At 38.4% G+C, this 19,890-nt stretch overlaps 1 protein-coding gene across 1 annotated transcript in view; it reads right to left on the bottom strand.

Moving 5' to 3' along the window:
- ADGRG7 (adhesion G protein-coupled receptor G7) overlaps positions 1 to 19,890 on the bottom strand; it is a 71,140-nt gene that overhangs the window by 38,985 nt on the left and 12,265 nt on the right. The window contains exons 2-4 of the mRNA XM_027552069.1: positions 11,900 to 12,013; positions 10,449 to 10,553; positions 6,668 to 6,780 (exon numbers count right to left, since the gene is read on the bottom strand). Coding sequence (XP_027407870.1) covers positions 6,668 to 6,780; positions 10,449 to 10,553; positions 11,900 to 12,013 — 332 coding nt within the window. The remainder of the gene's footprint in view (positions 1 to 6,667; positions 6,781 to 10,448; positions 10,554 to 11,899; positions 12,014 to 19,890) is intronic.

The following is a 19,890-nucleotide window of genomic DNA, read 5'->3' as shown; positions in this document are numbered from 1 at the left end:
TCTTTCTCTCTTTCTTTTCCTTCTTCTTTTCTTTAACATCGTATTTTTGAAATTCCAAACTCTACTCTAGATTTTTAATTTTCGCTTTTATGTATTTGTTACCAATTTTGTACCTTTAAGGACCCAATCTTCAGGACCCATTTTTCACTAGGGAGTGAGATTACTGGCTTGACTGCTCTCTCTCCCTTTGGACCCTCCTTTTTCTCCACCAGGTCGCCTGTGTCTCCTCCCTAACCCCTCTCTACGCTACCCAACTCTGTGAATTTCTGTGTGTTCCAGACGGTGGAGAACACCTAGGGAACTGATTACTGGCTGGATCTGTCTAGCTCCTTTTCATTCCCCCCTTTTATCCTTCTGGCCACCTCTGTTACCTTCCTCCTTCTTCTCTTCTCTGTATAACCCCGTGAACATCTCTGAGTGGTCCAGTTGTGGAGTGCACAAAAGGAAGTGACTACTGGCTAGCCCACTCTCTCCACTATTGATTCACCTCATCTCATTTGGGTCACCTCTAACTCCCTCCTCCCTCTTCTCTTCTCCATGTAACCCTGTGAACCTCTCTGAGTGACCCTCACTGTAGAGAAACTTATCATCTTTAATGTAGATGTTTTATCAATGGTGCTGTATAGAAGGAGAAGTTTTGAAACTACTGTAAAAATAAGACCGATAATCGGAAGCAGGAGACTTAAGTCCAAACCCTGACTCCAGGGAACTCCTGACTCCAAGGAACATTCATTGACAGGAGCTCATCAAATGCCTCCATACCGACACTGAAACCTAGCACCACACAAGGGCCAATAAGTTCCAGGGCAAGACATACCAAGCAAATTCTCCAGCAACAAAGGAACACAGTCCTGAGCTTCAAGATACAGGCTGCCCAAAGTCACCCCAAAACTATAGACATCTCATAACTCATTACTGGACATTTCATTGCACCCCAGAGAGAAGAAATACAGCTCCACCCACCAGAACACCGACACAAGCTTCCCTAACCAGGAAACCTTGACAAGCCACCTGTACAAACCCACACACAGGGAGGAAACGCCATAATAAAGAGAACTCCACAAACTGCCAGAATACAGAAAGGACACCCCAAACTCAGCAATTTAAACAAGATGAAGAGACAGAGGAATACTCAGCAGATAAAGGAACAGGATAAATGCCCACCAAACCAAACAAAAGAGGAAGAGATAGGGAATCTACCTGATAAAGAATTCCGAATAATGATAGTGAAATTGATCCAAAATCTTGAAACTAAAATGGAATCTCAGATAAATAGCCTGGAGACAAGGATTGAGAAGATGCAAGAAAGGTTTAACAAGGACCTAGAAGAAATAAAAAAGAGTCAATATATAATGAATAATGCAATAAGTGAAATTAAAAACACTCTGGAGGCAACAAATAGTAGAATAACAGAGGCAGAAGACAGGATTAGTGAATTAGAAGATAGAATGGTAGAAATAAATGAATCAGAGAGGATAAAAGAAAAACGAATTAAAAGAAATGAGGACAATCTCAGAGACCTCCAGGACAATATTAAACGCTACAACATTCGAATCATAGGGGTTCCAGAAGAAGAAGACAAAAAGAAAGACCATGAGAAAATACTTGAGGAGATAATAGTGGAAAACTTCCCTAAAATGGGGAAGGAAATAATCACCCAAGTCCAAGAAACCCAGAGAGTACCAAACAGGATAAACCCAAGGAGAAACACCCCAAGACACATATTAATCAAATTAACAAAGATCAAACACAAAGAACAAATATTAAAAGCAGCAAGGGAAAAACAACAAATAACACACAAGGGAATTCCCATAAGGATAACAGCTGATCTTTCAATAGAAACTCTTCAAGCCAGGAGGGAATGGCAAGACATACTTAAAATGATGAAAGAAAATAACCTACAGCCCAGATTATTGTACCCAGCAAGGATCTCATTCAAGTATGAAGGAGAAATCAAAAGCTTTTCAGACAAGCAAAAGCTGAGAGAATTCTGCACCACCAAACCAGCTCTCCAACAAATACTAAAGGATATTCTCTAGACAGGAAACACAAAAACGGTGTATAAACTCGAACCCCAAACAATCAAGTAAATGGCAACGGGAACATACTTATCAGTAATTACCTTAAATGTAAATGGGTTGAATGCCCCAACCAAAAGACAAAGACTAGCTGAATGGATACAAAAACAAGACCCCTACATATGTTGTCTACAAGAGACCCACCTCAAAACAGGGGACACATACAGACTGAAAGTGAAGGGCTGGAAAAAGATTTTCCATGCAAATAGGGACCAAAAGAAAGCAGGAGTAGCAATACTCATATCAGATAAAATAGACTTTAAAACAAAGGCGGTGAAAAGAGACAAAGAAGGTCACTACATAATGATCAAAGGATCAATCCAAGAAGAAGATATAACAATTATAAACATATATGCACCCAACATGGGAGCACCACAGTACGTAAGACAAATGCTAACAAGTATGAAAGGAGAAATTAACAATAACACAATAATAGTGGGAGACTTTAATACCCCACTTACACCTATGGATAGATCAACTAAACAGAAAATTAACAAGGAAACACAAACTTTAAACGATACAATAGACCAGTTAGACCTAATTGATATCTATAGGTCATTTCATCCCAAAACAATGAATTTCACCTTTTTCTCAAGCGCACATGGAACCTTCTCCAGGATAGATCACATCCTGGGCCATAAAGCTAGCCTTGGTAAATTCAAAAAAATAGAAATCATTCCAAGCATTTTTTCTGACCACAATGCAGTAAGATTAGATCTCAATTACAGGAGAAAAACTATTAAAAATTCCAACATATGGAGGCTGAACAACACGCTGCTGAATAACCAACAAATCACAGAAGAAATCAAAAAAGAAATCAAAATTTGCATAGAAACGAATGAAAATGAAAACACAACAACCCAAAACCTGTGGGACACGGTAAAAGCAGTCCTAAGGGGAAAGTTCATAGCAATACAGGCACACCTCAAGAAACAAGAAAAAAGTCAAATAAATAACCTAACTCTACACCTAAAGCAACTAGAAAAGGAAGAAATGAAGAACCCCAGGGTTAGTAGAAGGAAAGAAATCTTAAAAATTAGAGCAGAAATAAATGCAAAAGAAACAAAAGAGACCATAGCAAAAATCAACAAAACCAAAAGCTGGTTCTTTGAACGGATAAATAAAATTGACAAACCATTAGCCAGACTCATCAAGAAACAAAGGGAGAAAAATCAAATCAACAAAATTAGAAACGAAAATGGAGAGATCACAACAGACAACACAGAAATACAAAGGATCATAAGAGACTACTATCAACAATTATATGCCAATAAAATGGACAACGTGGAAGAAATGGACAAATTCTTAGAAAAGTACAACTTTCCAAAACTCGACCAGGAAGAAATAGAAAATCTTAACAGACCCATCACAAGCATGGAAATTGAAACTGTAATCAAAAATCTTCCAGCAAACAAAAGCCCCGGTCCAGACGGCTTCACAGCTGAATTCTACCAAAAATTTAGAGAAGAGCTAACACCTATCCTGCTCAAACTCTTCCAGAAAATTGCAGAGGAAGGTAAACTTCCAAACTCATTCTATGAGGCCACCATCACCCTAATACCAAAACCTGACAAAGATCCCACAAAAAAGAAAACTACAGGCCAATATCACTGATGAACATAGATGCAAAAATCCTTAACAAAATTCTAGCAATCAGAATCCAACAACACATTAAAAAGATCATACACCATGATCAAGTGGGCTTTATCCCAGGGATGCAAGGATTCTTCAATATCCGCAAATCAATCAATGTAATACACCACATTAACAAATTGAAAAATAAAAACCATATGATTATCTCAATAGATGCAGAGAAAGCCTTTGACAAAATTCAACATCCATTTATGATAAAAACTCTCCAGAAAGCAGGAATAGAAGGAACATACCTCAACATAATAAAAGCTATATATGACAAACCCACTGCAAACATTATCCTCAATGGTGAAAAATTGAAAGCATTTCCTCTAAAGTCAGGAACAAGACAAGGGTGCCCACTTTCACCATTACTATTCAACATAGTTTTGGAAGTTTTGGCCACAGCAATCAGAGCAGAAAAAGAAATAAAAGGAATCCAAATTGGAAAAGAAGAAGTAAAACTCTCACTATTTGCAGATGACATGATCCTCTACATAGAAAACCCTAAAGAGTCCACCAGAAAATTACTAGAAATAATCAATGACTACAGTAAAGTTGCAGGATATAAAATCAACACACAGAAATCCCTTGCATTCCTATACACTAATAATGAGAAAACAGAAAGAGAAATTAAGGAAACAATTCCATTCACCATTGCAACGGAAAGAATAAAATACTTAGGAATATATCTACCTAAAGAAACTAAAGACCTATATATAGAAAACTATAAAACACTGGTGAAAGAAATCAAAGAGGACACTAATAGATGGAGAAATATACCATGTTCATGGATTGGAAGAATCAATATAGTGAAAATGAGTATACTACCCAAAGCAATTTATAGATTCAACGCAATCCCTATCAAGCTACCAGCAGTATTCTTCACAGAGCTAGAACAAATAATTTCACAATTTGTATGGAAATACAAAAAACCTCGAATAGCCAAAGCGATCTTGAGAAAGAAGAATGGAACTGGAGGAATCAACTTACCTGACTTCAGGCTCTACTACAAAGCCACAGTTATCAAGACAGTATGGTACTGGCACAAAGACAGAAATATTGATCAATGGAATAAAATAGAAAGCCCAGAGATAAATCCACGCACATATGGACACCTTATCTTCGACAAAGGAGGCAAGAATATACAATGGATTAAAGACAATCTCTTTAACAAGTGGTGCTGGGAAATCTGGTCAACCACTTGTAAAAGAATGAAACTGGACCACTTTCTAACACCATACACAAAAATAAACTCAAAATGGATTAAAGATCTAAACGTAAGACCAGAAACTATAAAACTCCTAGAGGAGAACATAGGCAAAACACTCTCTGACATACATCACAGCAGGATCCTCTATGACCCACCTCCCAGAATATTGGAAATAAAAGCAAAAATAAACAAATGGGACCTAATTAACCTTAAAAGCTTCTGCACATCAAAGGAAACTATTAGCAAGGTGAAAAGACAGTCTTCAGAATGGGAGAAAATAATAGCAAATGAAGCAACCGACAAACAACTAATCTCAAAAATATACAAGCAACTCCTACAGCTCAACTCCAGAAAAATAAACGACCCAATCAAAAAATGGGCCAAAGAACTAAATAGACATTTCTCCAAAAAAGACATACAGATGGCTAACAAACACATGAAAAGATGCTCAACATCACTCATTATCAGAGAAATGCAAATCAAAACCACTATGAGGTACCATTTCACACCAGTCAGAATGGCTGCGATCCAAAAGTCTACAAATAATAAATGCTGGAGAGGGTGTGGAGAAAAGGGAACCCTCTTACACTGTTGGTGGGAATGCAAACTAGTACAGCCACTATGGAGAACAGTGTGGAGATTCCTTAAAAAACTGGAAATAGAACTGCCTTATGATCCAGCAATCCCACTGCTGGGCATACACACTGAGGAAACCAGAAGGGAAAGAGACACGTGTACCCCAATGTTCATCGCAGCACTGTTTGTAATAGCCAAGACGTGGAAGCAACCTAGATGTCCATCAGCAGATGAATGGATAAGAAAGCTGTGGTACATATACACAATGGAGTATTACTCAGCCATTAAAAAGAATACATTTGAATCAGTTCTAATGAGGTGGATGAAACTGGAGCCTATTATACAGAGTGAAGTAAGCCAGAAGGAAAAACATAAATACAGTATACTAACGCATATATATGGAATTTAGAAAGATGGTAACAATAACCCGGTGTACGAGACAGCAAAAGAGACACTGATGTATAGAACAGTCTTATGGACTCTGTGGGAGAGGGAGAGGGTGGGAAGATGTGGGAGAATGGCAGTGAAACATGTAAAATATCATGTAGGAAACGAGTTGCCAGTCCAGGTTCGATGCATGATGCTGGATGCTTGGGGCTGGTGCACTGGGACGGCCCAGAGGGATGGTATGGGGAGGGAGGAGGGAGGAGGGTTCGGGATGGGGAACACATGTATACCTGTGGCGGATTCATTTTGATATTTGGCAAAACTAATACAATTATGTAAAGTTTAAAAATAAAATAAAATTGGAAGAATAAAAAAAAAAATAAATAAATAAATAAAAGCCTAAAATGCTAAAAAAAAAAAAACAAAAAAAAAAAAAAATGTACAATACCAAAAGTAAAGTGAGAAAAGACATATTTTCGTTTTCTTTATAATATATATCAAATGTAAAATGCAGCTATTTAAAATATTGAAATAGTTCTAAAAAATAAAATATGATATAAATTATCATTTGCTGACCTTTGCCAAACAAACATGTCCAACTGTCCGTTTTCACAAATGGATATCAACTTTAAAATATAAGGATGGTTTTAGTTAATAGTCTTTGCTATTTCTAGTCTGAGAGTTTTGAAAGCATTAATTTCGCATCAAGTATCTGAAGAACAGAGAGTATGTACAGTCTGAACTTTTCCCCATTGCCCATCTCATGGAACATATAGCCTACCTGATTTTCCAAGTTTTCCAGAGTTTGATTACAATTTCCTATCGTCACATTTTGTAATTCTATCTCTCCATTTTCATTAAGACTGCACTGCCGAACTGCCAACGGATTGCCCGCTTTAATAAAAAGAAGAAGCAGGGAAGGATAAATTATGATTATGGGATTAACAAGTACATACTTCCATATGTAAAATAGATTTTAAAAAACCCAGGTTTATTGTTTAGCACTGGAAACTATATTCAATGTCTTGTAATAACCTACAATGGAAAAGAAACAAACAAAAAAAGAATACACATACACATATTCTTAGTTGCTCAGTCATGTCCAACTCTTAGCGACCCCATGGACTGCAGCACGCAAGGCTCCTCTGTCCATGGGGATTCTCCAAGCAAGAATACTAGAGTGGGTTGCTATGCCCTCCTCCAGGGATCTTCCCAACCCAGGGATTGAACCCAGTTCTCCCTCATTGCAGACGGATTCTTTACCATCTGAGCCACCACAGAAGCCCCCCTGCCCACATATATATATATATATATATATATATATATATATATATATATATATATGAATCACTTTTCTATATATATGAAACTAACACAATATTGTTAATCAACTATACTTCAATTTTAAAGAAAAGAAGAAATAAAGAATACTTGGAAAAATCGAAGCAACCACCTACTCCAGTACATAACCCCTTCACAATATGATTTTACTGCTCCTCCCATCAAGAAGTGAAGTCTGTTCCTCCATTTCCTGAATCTTGCTTTGATCAACAAAATGTGGTAGAAATAACATTGTTTGATTTCCAAAACCTAGATCATCAGGAAGACTTGAACTTTAGGTCTTCGCCTTCCTGGAACACTGTTCTGAGACCATCATGTAAGGAAGCAGGTCTAATCTACTGGAGGTGAAAGGCCATGTGAAAGAGACCCGAAGACCTCCAGCCAACAGGCAGCACCAAAGCCTCATGTGAATAAGATCATCTTAAACCTTCCAGCACAATCCAGCTGCCACAGTCAACCCACAGGACTATGAGGAGCTTATATCTTTATTGTTGTCAGGCAGTAAGTTTGGGATATTTTGATACACAGCAAGGGAAAAGTGAATCAGCCAGTCACTGCATGAATATTTCAGGCAGATACCACTTGTCTAGATTTTTAAATCTGGAATTCAAAAGATCAGTCAACTATTTTCTTCCTTTGAAGTCTGCAAGGAAGGTTTGCCTTCCAAAAACAAGGGACATAAGGGCATTGAATTGGATATGACAGAGCATACTAGTCTGAAAGACCAGAAACAATGTGAAAAATTCCTCCTAGAGATTGAACTATATGGGCTTCCCTGATAGCTCAGTTGGTAATGAATCCGACTGCAATGCAGGAGACCCTGGTTCGATTCCTGGGTTGGGAAGATCCGCTGGAGAGGGGATAGGCTACCCATTCCAGTATTGTTGGGCTTCCCCTGTGGCTCAGCTGGTAGAGAATCCACCTGCAATGTGAGAGACCTGGGTTTGATCCCTAGGTAGGAAGATCCCCTGGAGAAGGGAAAGGATACTCAGTACAGTATTCTGGCCTGGAGAATTCCATGGACTATATAGATACTGAATTCTATAGTGCTCTTTCCTTCTTCACCCAAATCTGGGTAACACGTGAAAGGCAAAGAGTTCCACAGTTTTTGCAGCGTCTACAGAGTATGTTACTGGCTCTCAATAAATCATCAGGTTTATTTCCTAGGATTATCACCTGAGCCTCGGCATCTCAACGTCCTCCTCTGGCTAGTACTTAAGAGGCTGTAAATAGATAAAATCACTGCCAGTTGTCATTAGTGGGACAGCTGATCAGTAGGTGAACTCTTCTCAGGACAGCTTTGGGTAGCTGCTTAAGGGGCAACCACTAGAAACACAAAAACTAGAGGTTGCTCCTATAACACTTAAAGCAGAAGGTTAAATTCACTCTTATATGATCACTCCACTTCTACTCTATGGCATAATGAAAATTTTAAACATTTATGTAGGATATTATTTTTTATGTGGCCATAGTTCAAATGCATCTTTTCCTCTATATTACTTACAAGTATGAATCTATCCACTCAGAATCATTAAAAGTATTTTATAAAGCCAAATTAATTAGAAGTAATTATTAATATAATACTAAAAGCAAATTTACCAATTGTTGACATCTATATCGTTTTTTAAAATTTATTTATTTTTAATTGAAGGATAATTGCTTTACAATATTTTGTCAGTTTCTGCCATACATCAACATTAATCAGCCATAGGTATACATATGTCCCCTCCCTCTTGATCCTCCCTTCCTAGAAATCTATATATTTAAATTATTTTATGGGCTCAATCTGAAATTCAAAGATAAGTGTAACAAACATTTTCATACTAATTACTAAGGAAAGAAAAATACATAACCAAGTGAAAGGTGGTGATTCTCTTGTTCAAAAAATGTAATATATTTCAAGCAATTGTGATATCCCTTGATGGGTATATAACTGATATTTTTACTCTTCCCAGTTCAATAGCACAGTTATTTTTTGTAGCCACATCTCTTTTGTAAATTATAATGAAATATTTAAGACATAAAAAACATAAAAATTAAGACATTATGTATCTATTGACATATCACTGGAAGTAAGGACCAATATAATTGAAGCTCCTCTTTTACCTCTGAGCTCTTATCAAGAAGCTAGAAATAACTATGTAAAGAACAGAATAATGAATACTTGAATAAGTGTAATATATGTGGGCAGAGGCAATTTAGATTCGGCAAATGGAAAGCTGGTCTCAATAATCTCTTAGAATAAAGCAAAGAAAGGCATTGGAAGGAGCAATACATGTAATTTATTTAGTGCTTCAAAGAGTACTTGACACATATAGAAATAAATATCTAAATAAAATGTGAACATTTTCTCAGTTTCATTATTGGCAGAAGTTCAATCAAACACTTGCATAAAAAAGCTAGAGTTAGTTACTGAGATATCCGGTTCTGCAGGAAGTGAATGATGACCCACAGGAAGGTATGAGAGGCAAGGGGACTGGTCAGATAAAAATCAATACTAACTAAGAGCTGTTAAAACATTTAGGGAAATCACATGGCACAGTGGGCTCTAAGCTGTCAGGAAAGGAGTCCATGAATTTAAAGGGCTACTCTTAGAAGATATTACCCAATCTGGCATTAAAATCACATATGTCATCAAAATCCTGGATATCATCAGAATGCATATCAGAAATAAAAAATATCATTTGCTCCTTTATTCTTGGAAAGCTTTTATGCAAAAAACATTGTTACACTTCAGGAAAGGTATGCTGAAGCTAGAGAATATTCCAAGATGAAAAACTAAAATATTCAAATAGGTGAAGGACTACTAACTGGACAGACTCAACTGCATTTCTACCTAGAAAGATGAAGTCTCAAAGTAGATATGGTATAAATCCACAGTCTAGCTAATCTTTAAAATTGAGATAAATTATGTAACTGAGAGAACAGATCTCAACTTGGTCAAACTCCAGGAGATGGAGGGGGCCTCAAGAATAAATCAATTGAAGAAGAATTAAAAGGAATTTACTACTGATCTATATTTTAGTTTTTAGGAAAATTGGAATTATGTGTTAACACCCAAAACTCTGAACACTGGCATCATGAAAGGGAGCCAATGCCTTCAACAAAATCTTCCCTGATGCCTCTTTCAGGGATCTAAAATTAGTTGGAGAGATGATAGGTATGATCCCGTGGCGCAATTCATATGCCTAGACAGAGGAGATGCTTGGGAAAGCACATACCGTTTAGAGTGCTCTCATCACATACTTGCAAGGAAGATCCATATCTTCCCACGGGAATTCTGTTAAAAGTAAACCTCCCATACGTACTGTTTTCACAGAAATTAACTGTAATGGAAAGAAAAAATATTTTTGAATCATAAATTCATCATCATCAAGAATTTTTCATTATTAATTTTCATCATTTTTCTTTCTGAATTTCAAACCAGACTAAAGCCAAAGTTCAAATCCTATAGAGTGTAATTTGAAGGGTAACAGAAGGCTTTTAGGCCTCACTGACCACCCAGCAACCTCATATTTTCTTATCTACTTAAGTTACTACCATTACAGTAACTAGTACATTATATAACAGGTTCAGTTAAAATGTGCACAATATATAACTCAGTATAGGTAGGATGTGATCACTAACACATCAGAAAGGATAGTGTATTACATTAGTTGGAACCTTGAAAATCAAAGATATAGAGCCTACAGTGGCAAAGGGATCGAGGGTGGAGGTTAAAGCAAACAGCCAAAGGCATGGGTTTCTGTGGGGTACCCGGGCTGTTCAGAATGTTGTAAATTATAGGAGTGAGTTCTAAGGCTCTGAATCCTTAGCAGGCAGCATGAAGTGTATAGAGTGCTGGGAAGCACACTGCAGATCAAGAAGTGCTTTTAACTTTGATTCTGAGATACCATTGAGTGAAGTCAAGCCACTGATTTAATAATATCTCTCCAAGAGAAAGATAGAAAAAACAAAAACTTCACCTAAGTAGATATTTGGACAAGTAGATGCATCTTGACTTCAGAAAAGTTAAATATGTTAGAATTATGATATTTGAAATGATGTAACATGGCATATTCGGAGAAGGCAAAGGCACCCTACTCCAGTACTCTTGCCTGGAAAATCCCATGGATGGAGGAGCCTGGTGGGCTGCAGTCCATGGGGTCGCTAAGAGTCGGACACGACTAAGCGACTTCCCTTTCACTTCTCACTTTCATGCACTGGAGAAGAAAATGGCAACCCACTCCAGTGTTCTTGCCTGGAGAATCCCAGGGACAGTGGGGCCTGGTAGGCTGCCGTCTATGGGGTCGCACAGAGTAGGACACGACTGAAGCGACTTAGCAGCAGCAGCAGCAGCAGCAACATGGCATATTACCATTTGAAAGGACCTGGGAAAACCATATTACCCATTGCCCTATAGTAGACACTGCAGTCAGAAAGAAGAGCAACCATTAGTTTTACAGAGAAACTTGACAGTTGGAAAATAAAGGCAGTGTACTGAACATACAGGTAAATAGCACAAGAAAACTCAGTTTTTACTCTTCAGCTAATAAACACATCTTAAATTCGTGATCATTATGCCCATTGTTACTATGGCAATTGACAGGAACTTCGAGAAGCTTTGCTGCTGTCCTTAGAAACGTAAGATTCACCTAAATCTCACACCCTAGTATTATCCCAAGTAACTTACTGATTGTACATCTCAGTCCTTTCCACTCTTCTGGACAAATGCATCTGCCATTTTGCCGGGTTCCACCATTCTTGCAGAACTCTATAGGGGTGCTTGACGTAGAGGTAACTGTTCCTAAAGAAACAATAAATAACAGAATAGTGTATGAACTGGCTGATTAGTTTCCTTTTTGGGGTCTGTGGCCTTTGATTTCTATATGTAAAATCACTATGTTTGAAGACCACTGCTGAAAAATATTCTTTGTAATATGATCAAAAAAAAAAAAAACAGAATTTACACAGGATATACAATGCTTACTAGATGCTATGGATACCAAAAAAAACCCCCCATATTTCAAAGATATAACACCCTGTCCAAGGAGATTTGAATCTACTGAAGGAAACAGGAGGTTATGTCAATAGATTAGATAGATATAGTCAAAACATGTCAATGCAGATTTACAAGTGCTATAAGAACTCAGAAGAGAGATGAAAACAGAGGCAGACCATCCAGGAAAGACTGGTAACTATTCCAGAGAAGAGCGGATGTTAGCATCAGGTTTTAAGACTAAATCTAGAAAAGTCAGATAAAACGTAGGCAGGATACAAAGAACAAAAAATTCAAAAACATGGAAAGTTCTAATGTGTCCAAGTACAGAGAAAAGCCTAACACATCAGGAGCATTGGTTCTTCGTGGATCAGCAGCAGAACATAAGTGGCACTGTGAGCAGCTTTATAGACCAAGCCAAAAAGAGTTTATCCTGCAGGAGCCTGGGGCAAGGGGCTGGGGCGGGGGAGGTCTTAAAACAAGGGAGTAACATCATAAGGAAAGTTTTTTAGGAAGACACCTCAAGCAGTATGGGAAATGACTGAGGCTGGGAGGCAAAGGAGACCAGCTAAACGAGAACCTGATCTAAAACAGTGGCTCTAAGGAAGTTAGGGATCAATCAACTCAGGAGCACTCCTGAGACAGGATTTGGATCTAGTGACTGGTTATTTTGAGCTGAGGACACTGGGACTCTAAACCAAAAGACAGGGTGGATGGTGAACAAATTAACCAAGCTTAAGAATACAGGAGGCAGAGTTCTGGTCCAATAATGATGGAGTCGATGGTACCATATTAATCACCCTACAGGTGATAATTTAAAACTCTGGACAAAAATTTTAAAATAAGTAACTGAGGACATTGGACAGCAATAAAAAACAGAGAGAAACTGAAGTCTATGGCAAGTTTATAGAGTTCCCCTGCTAAGGGCACTACCCAGTCTGTATAGCAGGAGTGGCTGAAACACCAGCAGAAAGCTACAATCTTAATGGGTGAAAGTATGAAGATCTGGGGTTACCACACATCTGGAAATTGAAGGGAGACAGCCCAGAAAGGAAGGAGCTATATAAAAGGGAGACACGAAGTCTGGCTGTAAATTCCCCTCAAATCTGAAGAAAACATATATTTTTAAAAATAAACAGAGTTTCTAGGACATGTGGGAAAATATCAAGAAGTCTAACCTATAAGCAAATACAGTCCCAGAAAGGGAGATGAGAAGGAATAGAGCAGATAAATATCTGAAGGAATAATGGTCGAAACTTCTTAAACTTGATCCAAGAAATTCAGTAAAGCCACAAGCAAAATAAACACAGGGGAAACCACATTTAGACACATCGTGGTAAAACTGCTAAAACTCAAAAATAAGGAGAAAATCCTGAAAGCATCCAACCACCAGTCCGGACAGTTTTACTGCTGAGTTAGGGTAGAAATAATACCCATCTTATATAAATTCTGTTGGAAAATAGAGAAAGGGAGAAACTTCCCAAATGATATTATAAAGCCAGGATAACCCTGATACCAAAATCTGACAAAAAACACCTTAAAGGAAAAAAAATTACAGACCGATAAACTTCATTTATCGGAGAAGGCAATGGCACCCCACTCCAGTACTCTTGCCTGGAAAATCCCATGGATGGAGGAGCCTGGAAGGCTGCAGTCCATGGGGTTGCTGAGGGTCGGACACGACTGAGCGACTTCACTTTGACTTTTCACTTTCATCCATTGGACAAGGAAATGGCAACCCACTCCAGTGTTCTTGCCTGGAGAATCCCAGGGACGAGAGAGCCTGGTGGGCTGCGGTCTATGGGGTCGCACAGAGTCGGACATGACTGAAGTGACTTAGCAGTAGCAGCAGCAAACTTCATTTATACAGATGCCAAAACCTTTTTGAAAAGTAGCAAATCAAATCCAGCAGTATATAAAAGTGACAATCCATCATGACAAAGTGAGATTTATACCAGGAGTGCAAAGTTGGTTTAACAGTAGAAAATCAATTATTTAATTCACTATGTGATAGAACAGAGGGGGAAGACAATATAGTCATTTCAATAATCATAAATTCAAAAATCATTTCAATAAAGGTGGCAAAAAACACCTGACATATTTTTTTAACCTCTCAGCAAATAAGGAATAAAAGGGAACTTCTTCAAACTGATAAAACAATCATCTATGAAGAACCTGCCTCTAACATCATACTTAATAGTGTAATATTAGATGCTTTTTGGACTTTCTGGGTGGACCAATGGTGAAGAATCCTCCTGGCAATGCAGGAGATGAAGGTTTGATTCCTGGGTCAGGAAGATCCCTTGGACTAAGAAATAACAATCCACTCCAGTATTCTTGCCTGGAAAATCTGGACAGAAGAGCCTGGAGGGCTGCAGTCCTTAGGGTCGCAGCAGGACACACCTGAGCATGCCTGCACATTGAATACTTTCACCCCTGAGATTGACAGAAATAGTTTAATATAACTGCTATAACCACTTTTATTCAACATTGTGCTGAAGATGCTGACCAGTGATATGAGTATGAAAAAGGAATAAAAACCATAAAGAAAGGGAGAAGTAGAACTGTCTTCTGTTGCAGATGATATCATCAAATACATATAAAATCCTAAGGTGTCTCAAAAAGAAACACTACTAGAATAAGCAATCCCACTGCTGGGCATACACACCGAGGAAACCAGAATTGAAAGAGACACGTGTACCCCAGTGTTCATCGCAGCCCTGTTTATAATAGCCAGGACATGGAAGCAACCTAGATGTCCATCAGCAGACGAATGGATAAGAAAGCTGTGGTACATATACACAACGGGATATTACTCAGCCATTAAAAAGAATGCATTTGAATCAGTTCCAATGAGGTGGATGAAACTGGAGCCTATTATACAGAGTGAAGTAAGCCAGAGAGAAAAACACCAATACAGGATACTAATGCATATATATTGAATTTAGAAAGATGGTAATGATAACCCTGTATGAGAGACAGCAAGAGACACAGATGTATAGAACAGTCTTTTGGACTCTGTGGGAGAGGGCAAGGGTGGGATGATTTGGGAGAATGGCATTGAAACATGTATAATATCATATGTGAAATGAATCACCAGTCCAGGTTCGATGCATGATACAGGATGCTAGGGGCTGGTGCACTGGGATGACCCAGAGGGATGACATGGGGAGGGAGGTGGGAGTGGGGTTCAGGATGGGGAACACCTGTACACCTGTGGCAGATTCATGTTGATGTATGGCAAAACCAATACAATATTGTAAAGTAATTAACCTCCAATTAAAATAAATAAATTTATATTAAAAAAGCAAAAAAAATAAATGAAGTTATATTTATTTCCACATGCTAGCATTAAATGTAGAGAAGGAAATGGCAATCCACTCCAATGTTCTTGCCTGGAGAATCCCAGGGACGGGGGAGCCTGGTGGGCTGTCGTCTCTGGGGTCACACAGAGTCAGACACGACTGAAGCGACTTGGCAGCAGCATTAAATAATTGGAAAATAAAATTATTAAATCATCTTCATTCAAATTAGCTTAAAACTCATACAATTTTTGGAAATAAATTTAACAAAATGTGTGCAAGACATCAGTACTGAAAGAAATTTTAAAGGGTCTAAATAAGGGGCCTCCCTGGTGGCTTAATAGTAAAGAATCCACCTGCCAATGTAGGAGACATGGGTTCCACCCGTGGTCTGGGAAGATCCCACATGCTATGGAACAACTAAGCCCGTGGGCCACAACTACTGAGCCCACACTCTCTAGAGCCCATGCTCAGCAACAAGAGAAGCCACCACAATGAGAAACCCATGCATCACAACCAGAGAGTTAGCCCCAGCTCACTGCAACTAGAGTGCAACGCGAGTGTTGCTCATGCAGCAACAAAGACCCAGAAAAGCCAAGAAACAAACAAATAAAATTGTATTTTAAAAATATCTAAATAAGTGGAAATATAGACCATGTATGTGTCAAATACTCATAGTTGTTCAAGAGTCTATTGTCCTCAAATTGATAAAGCCAAAATCTAAAACAAAAGAACTTTTTTTTGTAGAAATTGACAAACTGATCTCAAGATGTTATGGAGGGCTTCCCAGGTGGTCCAGTAGTTAAGACTCTGCACTCCCAATGCAGGGGGCCTGGGTTCGATCCCTGGTCAGGGAATCTGGATCCCACATGTAGCAACTAAGATCCAGTGCAGTCAAATAAAATTTTTTTTAATATTATGGAAATGTAAAAGACCTGGAAAAGCCAAAACAAACAGGGAACTGTACTCAATACTTTGTAATGGCCTATATGGGAAAAGAATCTTTAAAAAAAAAAGTGGATATTTGTATATAACTGATTCACTTGGCTGTATATCTGAAACTAACACAACACTGTGAATCAACTAAAGTCCAAAAAAAATTAAAACAACAAAACAAAGAGTTGGATCACTGACATTACTAATTTTATGATTTATTATACAGCTATAGCAATCAAAACATTATGAGATCATCATAAAAACAGCCAAACACACCACTGAAATAGAATAAACAGTTTAGAAATAGATAAAATATATATAGTTGGTTGATTCTTTGAAAAGATTCCAAGGCAATTTGGTTGGAAAAGGAAAAATGTTTCAACAAATAGTGCTAGACTAACTGGATAATATACCACGCTCAAATGTCAGGGCTTCCCTGGCGGCTTGGTGGTAAATAATTCGCCTGCCAATGCAGGAGACACAAGTTCCATCCCTGATCCAGGAAGATCCCACATGCTGCAGAGCAGCTAAGCCCACGCACCACAGCTACTGAGCTTGTTTTCTAGAGCCAGGGAGCCACAATGATCGAAGCCTGCGAGCTCTAGAACCTGTGCTCAACAGCGAGGGAAGCTACCACAATGTGAAGCCCACGCACCACAACGAGAGAGCAGCCCCAGCTCGCTGCAACCAGAGAAAAGCCTGAACAGCAATGAAGAGCCAGCACAGCTGAAAATAAATAAAAATTAATATTTTAAAAAAACTGGAGCCTATTATACAGAGTGAAGTAAGCCAGAAAGAAAAACACCAATACAGTATACTAACGCATATATATGGAATTTAGAAAGATTGTAACAATAACCCTGTGTACGAGACAGCAAAAGAGACACTGATGTATAGAACAGTCTTATGGACTCTGTGGGAGAGGGAGAGGGTGAGAAGATTTGGGAAAATGGCATTGAAACATGTAAAATATCATGTATGAAACGAGTTGCCAGTCCAGGTTCGATGCACGATACTGGATGCTTGGGGCTAATGCACTGGGACGACCCAGAGGGAGGGTATGGGGAGGGAGGAGGGAGGAGGGTTCAGGATGGGGAACACATGTATACCTGTGGCGGATTCATTTTGATATTTGGCAAAACTAATACAATTATGTAAAGTTGAAAAATAAAATAAAATTTAAAAAAAAATAAAAAAACACACAACGAGATGGACCTGAGACACAAAAGCTAAAACTACAAAGCTTCCCTGGGAAAACAGGAGATGAATATCTCCACAACTTTAGGACAAAGATTTTTATTTAAAGAAGATGTAAAAAGCACTAAACATAAAAGAAAAAAAATATTGATAAACTGTACTTAAAATACTGCTCATCAAAACACACCATTAAGATAATAAAAATAGAAGCTACAGACTGGGAGAAAATATTTGCAGTACTTCTCTGTCAAAGAAAGTGTTGCTATAACTATAAATTAGGACTGTAAATTGTAGACAGTACACATTATTAGTAACACAAACAACCCACTTTTTTAAATGGGTAAAAGGCTTGAATACATACTTCATAAAAGAAGATATACGGAAGGGCACTAATCACATGAAAGTGATCAGCATATTAGTCATCAGAGAAATGCAAAGTAAAACCGCAGTGAAATATCATCTCACACCCAACTAGAATGGCTAAAATTACAAAAGGATGATGCCAAATGTTAAGGATGTGAAACAACTGGAACTCTAGCAAACTGCTGCTAAGAATTTCAGATGGTACGACCGTTTTGGAAAGCTGTTTGGTACTAACATGAAGCTAAATAAAGATACACATACATATGATGAGAAATTCCATGCCTACATAAATATGCAAAATAAAGGAAATATATGTCCACAAAGAGACTAGAATGTTTCTAACACCTGCAGTAAATGCAGTCAATCATATGCCACCTTTAGGACTGAAGCACTCACTCCTCCAGCTTTGAGTAAGTTAAGTAACTAAGTGTTAGTCACTCAGTCGTGCCCTACTCATTGTGACCCCATGGACTACAGCCCACCAGGCTCCTTTGTCCATGAGATTTTCCAGGCAAGGATACTGGAGTGGGTTGTCATTTCCTTCATCCAGGGGATGTTCCCAACCAAGGGATTGAACCCGGATCTCCTGCACTGCAGGCAGATTCTTTACTGACTGAGCTACCCCCAGCTTTGAGGGATGTTGACAACTAAGAAAACAGCTGAATCCTTTTCTAGGAATTGCCCTCAACTGAAGAGAATCAGCTCATACAAGAGCCTTATGACACATGCCATGACTAGTCAATGCTAGGGAATAAAGTCTCATTCCCCAGCCTCAATGCCTCAAAGAAAGTATTTTCCAAAGACAGCTGTACTACATGTTCCATCTCATTCACTCTTCTTGTAATGATGACACTTCTCCATCGAGAAGCAGGTTTATGGTCTCTCCTTGGATCCAGAGGAATTTTGTATCTGTCTTGACTAATACAGTGTGAGAAATGTGCTGTGTGACTTCCAGATGGGATCATAAAAGGTGGTTTGGCCTCCACCTAGCTCCTTCTCACTCAGAGGGAGATGCTTTAGAAGCCTTGAGCCTATAGGATACATGTAAGAAGCCTGGCTACTCTGAAGCCTCCATGCTGGAGATATCAAGTGGGGAACTACACAGACACAGGAAAGCTGGAGGAGCTTCAGCTGTTTCAACTTTCTGAGTCTTCCCAGCCCAGGCACTGCACATGGGTGGAGAAGCATTTAGGTGACCCCAGCTCCAGCCACCATCTGAGGGCAACTTTATGAGACATCCTAATCCAGAACTACATAGGCAGGCTGCTTCCAAATTCTGAATTCTGACAGATAATAAATAATTGTGGCTTTAAGCCACTAGGTTTCGGGGTGATTTCTTCTGCAGCAAGATAGCTAATATACAGAGGGCAACTCTGAAGGGCCAGCCCAGCTCCCACTGTGTTGCAGTTCAGTTTCTTCTTTCACCCAATCCTGCCTGTCATTCCCCGTGAGTACTGATCCCTACACCACCTGTTGAAATTTTTAATATAGTAAAACTAAAACCTTCAACTCAGAATTTGTTTCCCAGGGAATCCAATCTCAGAAGTTTTCAGGTTTTTAAAATTTTTTTTATTTTTTGGCCACACTGTGGCTTGTAGGATTTTAGTTGCCTGACCAAGGATCACCCCAGGCCCCATGTAATCCTAACCACCAGACTGCCAGGGAAATCACTCGGAAGTTTTATTTATTGTAGTTAAAAGGGAAAAAAAAAAAGGAAACCACCATCAACAGCAGACTGAATAAATGAATTATAGTATATCCATATAATAGACTATTCATTGTTTAGTAATAAAAAGATATACAACATCAATGAATCTTAAAAACATGTTAACAAGAGTATTCAGACATAAAAGAGTAAATCTTATATGGTTCTTTTTTGAAGTTCAA

The sequence above is a fragment of the Bos indicus x Bos taurus genome, chromosome 1, assembly GCF_003369695.1.
Source record: "Bos indicus x Bos taurus breed Angus x Brahman F1 hybrid chromosome 1, Bos_hybrid_MaternalHap_v2.0, whole genome shotgun sequence".
Taxonomy (NCBI): domain Eukaryota; kingdom Metazoa; phylum Chordata; class Mammalia; order Artiodactyla; family Bovidae; genus Bos; species Bos indicus x Bos taurus.
This window is presented reverse-complemented; position numbering and strand designations above follow the sequence as displayed.